At 41.9% G+C, this 8,225-nt stretch overlaps 1 protein-coding gene across 1 annotated transcript in view; it reads left to right on the plus strand.

Annotated features, from left to right (window-relative positions):
* LOC130220408 (methionine synthase-like) overlaps nt 1–7,313 on the plus strand; it is a gene marked incomplete at its 3' end in the record, with an annotated part of 30,493 nt that extends 23,180 nt beyond the window's left edge. The window contains exons 13-17 of the mRNA XM_056452703.1: nt 432–544; nt 2,639–2,779; nt 4,428–4,613; nt 6,930–7,109; nt 7,197–7,313. Coding sequence (XP_056308678.1) covers nt 432–544; nt 2,639–2,779; nt 4,428–4,613; nt 6,930–7,109; nt 7,197–7,313 — 737 coding nt within the window. The remainder of the gene's footprint in view (nt 1–431; nt 545–2,638; nt 2,780–4,427; nt 4,614–6,929; nt 7,110–7,196) is intronic.
* Nucleotides 7,314–8,225: the final 912 nt, after the last annotated feature.

Genomic DNA, 8,225 nt, shown 5'->3' on the forward strand with positions numbered 1-8,225 from the left:
GTGAATCATTTTGAGATGCCATTAGTTCAGTCTTTTCAAAGTGTTAAGAAGCATTGTTTTTTCCCCAGCCTCTGATGGTGAAATAGAGCGCTCTGATTGGCTGTTCAGCTACGGTTTAGGTAGCAAATCAGAGCACAAAGACAGAAACTGAAGTGAGAAACAAAAGCAAGGATGAAAGTCAAGAGGAAACACAAAAAAGCCAGCTGTCATCGCATTTCTCCAATAATCTCACAGCCGGTTTTCAACACCGCTAGTATTTTGACGTCATCTTTGAGTTTTCCAGGCTTCAGCCTAACTAACTGAGAATAATGGATCATATGCTGATGAATTATTGACATGCTAATAACTGTGTATTTATTAATAATTGATACCTGTGTGAATAAATGTGAATAGGTAATGCTGTGGTTGTGTTTTGTGGTGTGTGTGTTCAGGTCTGGAGCCGTTCAGAATCGGCCCGTACACAAACTTTGTGAACATCGGCGAGCGCTGTAACGTCGCAGGATCACGCAAGTTTGCCAAACTCATCATGGCGGGAAATTATGAGGTATATTTTGCTCATTTGTCACCTTAATGTAAATGTAAAAATAAAGTCTCTGACTGCTGGAGAATAGTTTTCAGTCACTACATAATTTAAAAAAATATTTGCAGCATAACATTTCCTCAAAGCTAATGGCATTGTTTACTTCACGTCTTGTTTTGCTGTGAAAATACACAATCTTTTTTATTTATCTAAAGAATTATTAGACTCCTGACAGAACAGACTTATAGAAACTTAACAGTTTGTTATAAAAACTGTTCTTCTGTTTATTTTCTTTATTACAGAGTACCCGCGGGGTCTTAAAAGCATTGAAAAAGTCTTAAATTTGATCATCTCAAATTAAGGCCTTAATAGCCTTGAGTTTAGTACACAAAGTCTTGCATTTCAATACAAAGGTCTTATTTTATTTTAATTTTCTGCCTTTCCTAGGATTACAGTTCATACCATAACAAAATTAACTGTTACTAATGTAGGCTAGTTAAAAAATTCATGCAGAGTAACGTTGAGTGCATCTCGCTCCACGTCATAGCAGAAAGTGCGTCGCCGTAGCTTACAATGGGAGGCGAGCGTGAGTATTTACAATGCTCAGACTACTTAAAAACGCAGAAACTGTGCTTAATTTCACTGCATGTGTTTTGGGGACAGTCTTTCACTGACACTTACAGCAGAAGCTCCTATTTCACTGCGATTGAGAGAATGAAATAATATCTCTCTCTCATGTGTGTGTTTATACAGACAGCTTGTTACTGGTGTGTGTGTGTGTGTTTATATAGTGAGACTAGTGTAGGTTCACACCTCTAATTTCTACATTAGAAGCATTGGCACCACAGACAAGGAGCGTCCTATCTTACTGTGGCTCAACACCAACTCTACGGCAAACGCGTTGAGAAAAAGCCACAAGCAGAAGTTGACAGGACTGAAGAGTCTGGGCGAAAAAATTGCAGCGAAGGCGATAGTTTTCAACACCAAGCTCAAATTTATTTCTTTATTAAAAATCAAATCTGTGTTACGCTGTTACCTATGTATTAAATATAACTGATAACTTAATGTTTTATTCAATTCAAGTAGTCACTTATACATAATTATTTTCTAGGGTTCAAAATTTATACAGATTTTACATTTTTCCCTCTGTCTTCTGTCGGGATGGGTACGAAGTCAGCATTGAATTTCATTTGAAATGATATTAAAAGGTCTTAAAAAGCCTTGACTTTCATTTGGAGGATCCTGGCGGTACCCTGTATTATGAGTGCAAAACATACAATATAATGGATAAACACAGAATGCATAAATAGTTATGGAAATAACATAATAAAGGCTGATTCCTGCTTCTGCGTCGAGTGATCGGTGTGATCCACGGCATATGCCTTGCGTGTAGTCATGCATTTACACATCTGCATGGTGTTTGTGTTGCCCTGCAGTAACACTTGCGAAACACTAGCTGGCAGTAGGCTTTTATGTTCCTCTGTGTCGAGTTTCATCACTTTAACGTACAAGTGGCTCAAACTCGCTCATTCTGAGGCGGGAACCGGCAGATGTGCAATCATGTGCAGTTTAATCATAAACACAAAACAAAAGTCTCCATCTGAAGCTCCTTCATAGGACTCCACATTTATAAACACTCACTCCAGCGGACTCGTGGCTCTCGGCCCCGCTCACACTCATCTCTGCTAGCAAGCCAATCAATCACAGAGTTTGCACTATGTCGTTGCGACATGTGGAGAGGTGCATGTCAGCATCAGAAACGGTGAGGGCTATGCGACCGCGTGAAGGCTGCGCTGGACAATATGCATGCAGTATAAATCAGCCTCAATAATGGATTGTGTATAAACTGCAGTGGCAGGCAGAATAATATTGATGATATTTAAACAGTATTTAGCATTTATGGTCAATAATAATAATAATAATGATTATAAAAAATAATAAAGTTGATGATTAAAGTTATATTCTGTGATAAGTCCAACAATATTATTAATAATGGTAATGAAGGTGCAATAACAATATTAATAGTGAGGGAAACACCAATGACGCATACCAGATGTATCCTAGCTTCTGTGTCAGATTTTCCTGTTTTCTTTATTTTGTAAACTGTGTGTGTTGTAGGAGGCGCTGAGCATCGCTAAGGCTCAGGTTGAGATGGGCGCTCAGGTTCTGGACATCAACATGGATGAAGGGATGCTGGACGGAGCCGCTGCCATGAGCCGATTCTGTAACCTGATCGCATCTGAACCTGACATCTGCAAGGTGAGAGTCTGACCTCTGCCTAAGGGTACAGTTCACACAAAAATCTAAATTCTGTCATTGTTTACTCACTCTTCACTATTTACAAACCTCTTTGAGTTTCTTCTGTTAAACACAAAAGAAGATACTTTGAAGAATGCTGAAATCCTGTAACCATTGATCTGTAGGCTGCGTTTACACTGCAGATCTTGATGGTCAATTCAGACAACTGAGATAATAAAATATCGCTCTTTCCTCCAATTATTGTATTTTATCTGTTTACAGTTTTTTTTTTATTTCTGTTTGTTTTAAGTTTATGATAGAACGGTTCTCATTTGGCCTTTTTTTCTTTTAAAGCACTGGGCATTTTAATGTCATGTCCATGGCATGATTTATTCACCAGATATATGCAATAGTTTTACATTAGTTTATATTGTTTACACGGCAGATGCTCACGCTCTTCTTCTCTCTTATTAACATGCTTGAATGCGTTAACTTGTGCTACATGACAATATAAAAGCTTTTTTTTGTTCTTTTATATAAGAGTTAAGGTTTAAGACTTGGATGCAGATTTATTTTTTTTCTTCACTTCCGCCATTAGTGAAGTATTTCCCTCTCCGCTGTCGCCACTGGCTTGCATGGTTCAGGATCTGTAGAGCTGCACATCGTTGGATTTGCTCTTCAGTGTTTGGACTCTCAGTAGTGATTATTAAACCACACTGAACTGAGCTAAACTGAACTGAACTTAAACACTACAAACTGAATTACACTGTTCCTATTTACTATTTACTGTGATCAACCCTGTTCCTGGAGATCTACCTTCAGCTCCAACCCTGATCAAACACACCTGAACCAATTAATTAGGACCTGAACAGCACTTGATAATTACATACAGGTGTGTTTGATGAGGGTTGCAACTAAAATCTGCAGGAAGGTAGATCTCCAGGAACAGGGCTGAGCACCCCTGATATAGGGGAATTACCAACCTACGTCAGACGGGTTCAACCGCGCATACCGGTTGCAAAAAAAGACTGGTTGCGTTAGCAACATATCGTGTTGTGCGGTAGGATGCCAAAATCAAAAGTCCAAAAATAGATGACTTAGATTTGACCGTACACCGCACTGCTTTCAATGCCAAACGCAGACATCTTTGGCTAACAGTCATCAAAAGAACTGAATGGAGTGAGGACCGAATTAAAAATGCAGTTCTGATGTTATATCAGGTAAGTTCACGCTCTGCTGAATCAGACACATTACTCGTTTTTGATTGCAGCAATGATTTCAGCATAAACAGTTAAACGTGGTGAATTAAACTGCGCACACTGAATGCTTAGAATGAAATGTAAACATGTGCGTTCACACACCCTGCCGTACAGGTGCAGTTCTCTGTCAGAATGCAGTCGTTTTGCTTGTTGATGATTGCCCAGGCCTTGTACAGCTCCGTCTTCTTTCCTTGTCTTTGGCTAGGCAGAACCTCGGTTTTTAGCACTACATAGTGTTGAATCTGCTTTTACAATGTAGATTGTGTCAAAGCAGCTTAACATAGATGAAGTTCTAGTGAATTGAAACTGCTTCAGTCCAGTTTTCACAGTTCAGTTCAGTTCAGTGTAACGTAAGTGTTACTGCTGAAAGCCCAAACACTGAAGAGAAAATCTACTGATGTCTCTTTAAGGTGCCACTCTGCATCGACTCTTCAAACTTCTCTGTCATCGAGGCGGGTCTGAAGTGCTGTCAGGGAAAATGCATCGTCAACAGCATCAGCCTGAAGGAGGGCGAGCAGGACTTCCTGCGCAAAGCCCGGCAGGTGCGTCGCTACGGTGCTGCAGTGGTCGTGATGGCGTTCGATGAAGACGGACAGGTGAGAAGTGCTTTTATTATTCTGCGCAAACAACATTATTTCATAGCAGTAATCACATTTTAAAGAGGATTGTACATTTATTATTAGAGCTGTGGTGAAAAATCCATTGAGGAATCCATTCTGCATCGATCGGGATATTTTCAAAATGCATCAATATTCACTCTAGAATAGATTCTGAGTGTAGTTTTGAACAGTAGATGGTGCTCTAGGGTCGATTTAAACAGTAGATGGTGCTCTAGGTTAGTTTTGGATAGCAGATGGCCCTTTAGGCTAGATTCGAACAGTAGATGGCGCTTTAGGCTGGATTTGAACAGTAGACGGTGCTCTAGGCTAGTTTTGGACAGCAGATGGTGTCCTAGGCTAGTTTTTCAGAACAGATGGTGCTCTAGGCTAGTTTTGAACAGCAGATAGTGCTCTAGGCTAGTTTTGGACAGCAGATGGCGCTCTAGGCTGGATTTGAACAGTAGATGGCGCTCTAGGCTAGTTTTGAACAACAGATGGTGTCCTAGGCTAGTTTTTCAGAACAGATGGTGCTCTAGGCTAGTTTTGAACAGCAGATAGTGCTCTAGGCTGGATTTGAACAGTAGATGGCCCTCTAGGCTAGTTTTGGAGAGCAGATGCTGCTCTAGGCTTAATTTAAACAGTAGATGGTGCTGTAGGGAGTGCAGATGGTGCTCTAGGCTGGATTTGAACAGCAAATGGCGCTCTAGGCTAGTTTTGGAGAGCAGATGGTGCTCTAGGCTGGATTTAAATAGATGGCCGCGCTCTAGTCTAGTGTTGGACAGCAGATGGTGCTTTAGGCTGGATTTGAACAGTAGATGGCGCTCTAGGCTAGTTATATATATTTTTTTTTAGAACAGATGGTACTCTAGGCTAGTTTTGAACAGCAGATAGTGCTCTAGGCTAGTTTTGGACAGCAGATGGCGCTCTAGGCTGGATTTGAACAGTAGATGGCGCTCTAGGCTAGTTTTGAACAACAGATGGTGTCCTAGGCTAGTTTTTCAGAACAGATGGTGCTCTAGGCTAGTTTTGAACAGCAGATAGTGCTCTAGGCTGGATTTGAACAGTAGATGGCCCTCTAGGCTAGTTTTGGAGAGCAGATGCTGCTCTAGGCTTAATTTAAACAGTAGATGGTGCTGTAGGGAGTGCAGATGGTGCTCTAGGCTGGATTTGAACAGCAAATGGCGCTCTAGGCTAGTTTTGGAGAGCAGATGGTGCTCTAGGCTGGATTTAAATAGATGGCCGCGCTCTAGTCTAGTGTTGGACAGCAGATGGTGCTTTAGGCTGGATTTGAACAGTAGATGGCGCTCTAGGCTAGTTATATATATTTTTTTTTAGAACAGATGGTACTCTAGGCTAGTTTTGAACAGCAGATAGTGCTCTAGGCTGAATTTGAACAGTACATGGCGCTCTTTGCTAGTTTTGGAGAGCAGATAGTGCTCTAGGCTGAATTTAAACAGTAAATCTAGGCTAGTGTTTAACAGCAGATGGAGATCTAGGCTAGTGTTAAACAGCAGACGGAGATCTAGGCTAGTGTTTAACAGCAGACCGCGCTCTAGGCTAGAGTTTAACAGCAGATGACGCGCTAGGCTAGTGTTTAAAAACAGATGGCGCTCTAGGCTAGTGTTTAACAACAGACGGCGCTCTAGGCTAGTGTTTAACAACAGACGGCGCTCTAGGCTAGTGTTTAACAGCAGACGGAGATCTAGGCTAGTGTTTAACAGCAGACAACGCTCTAGGCTAGTGTTTAACAGCAGATGGCGCTCTAGGCTAGTGTTTAACAGTAAACGGTGCTCTAGGCTAGTGTTTAACAGCAGATGGCGCTCTAGGCTAGTGTTTAACAGTAAACGGCGCTCTAGGCTAGTGTTGAACAGCAGACGGAGCTCTAGGCTAGTGTTTACCAGCAGATGGCGCTCTAGGCTAGAGTTGAACAGCAGACGGCGTTCTAGCCTCTAGATGTTTTTTAATCAGTGTATTTTTCGATTTATTTTCTGTGTGGAGTTTGCATGTTCTCCCCGTGTTGGCGTGGGTTTCCTCCGGGTGCTCTGGTTTACCCTACAAGTCCAAACATATGTGGTACAGGTGAATTGGGTGGGCTAAATTGTCCGTAGTGTATGTGTGTGAATGAGTATGTATGGATGTTTCCCAGTACTGGGTTGCAGCTAGAAAGGCATCCGCTGTGTAAAACATATGCTGGAACAGTTGACGGTTCATTCCGCTGTGGCGACCCCTAATTAATAAAGGGCCTAAGCTGAAAGAAAATGAATGGATGTTTGGTATTAACTCCTCATTCCTGAATGGTGTGTTTTCCTCCAGGCAACAGAAACGGATCAGAAGGTGCAGATCTGTTCACGTGCGTATCACCTGCTGATTGGTCAGGCAGGCTTCAACCCCAATGACATCATCTTTGACCCCAATATCCTGACCATCGGCACCGGCATGGAGGAGCACAGCATGTACGCCATCAATTTCATCAGAGCCACGCGGACCATTAAGGTGTGTCTGTCAGTCACTCAGCACTCGGACACTGAGCTCAGGAGTGTGTGTGTGTGTTGTTTGTTAATGCTGAGTGTGTGTGTGCAGGAGAGTCTGCCGGGTGCGAGGGTCAGCGGCGGCCTGTCCAACCTCTCCTTCTCCTTCAGAGGGATGGAGGCCATCAGAGAGGCCATGCACGGAGCCTTCCTGTATCACGCCATCAAGGTCAGTTTCTGTGTGTGCGTACGTGCGGGCAGGTGCTGCAGACTCCTGTGTCTGTATATGTCAGGGCTATTCAATTAGTTTGTCATGGGGGCCAGTTCATGAAAAGCATCCCAAATGAGAGGCCAGAGAGATATGACTTGCAGTATAAGTGATGACACAACACAGGGTTTCCGCGGGGTCTTAAAAAGTTTATTAATCTAAATTTTAGGCCTTAAAAAGTCTGAAATTGGCTCTTAAATATTTTTGCACAGGTCTTATTTTTCCGATGTTCATGCAGCGCTACATCTAATGCTCATTTAAGTTCTTTTTTGATGTTGTTGCTTGGTTTTCCTGGTGTTGTAGTTCTTTATTTCACTAGTCCAATTATAATTTGCGGTATTACAACTACAAATGAGGCCAACGTGCAATGGCCAATCAGCTTTCTGTTATTGAACTCAGTGCGCACGGCGAATGTGACATCATCAGTGTGTTTGCGGGGGTTCGCTTTGGGTGCACGCACGACATTATTACGGCCGGCACACGAAATTTTTTTGACTCTGGTGAACAGTTCGCCGCGTTTGATTCGAGTTGAATATGAAACGCTTTGAAGAGATTTTGTCTGAAACAAGTACGTCTGTACAGACATCTTCATGATCCGTCCATGCGTGATCATAGAGACAACCAGATGACCAATAATTCTTGGCTAGAAATTGCAACAGCAGTGGGAAAGGAGGAAAGTTTTAGTAAAAGTAAAAAAAAAACCTGAGGGATAAGTTTAACACAAAAAGAGAGGCCATGCAAAAGTGGAGACCCATGTGGTTTTAATATTACAGAATAGGTTTTTCCACCCTTCATATGTTTAACACTGATGTATACATTACAATTTTGAATTTAAAAGTATTTACAAGTTACTAACTATAATTAAGTAAGAAA

Source organism: Danio aesculapii, unplaced genomic scaffold (assembly GCF_903798145.1).
Source record: "Danio aesculapii unplaced genomic scaffold, fDanAes4.1, whole genome shotgun sequence".
NCBI classification, from domain to species: domain Eukaryota; kingdom Metazoa; phylum Chordata; class Actinopteri; order Cypriniformes; family Danionidae; genus Danio; species Danio aesculapii.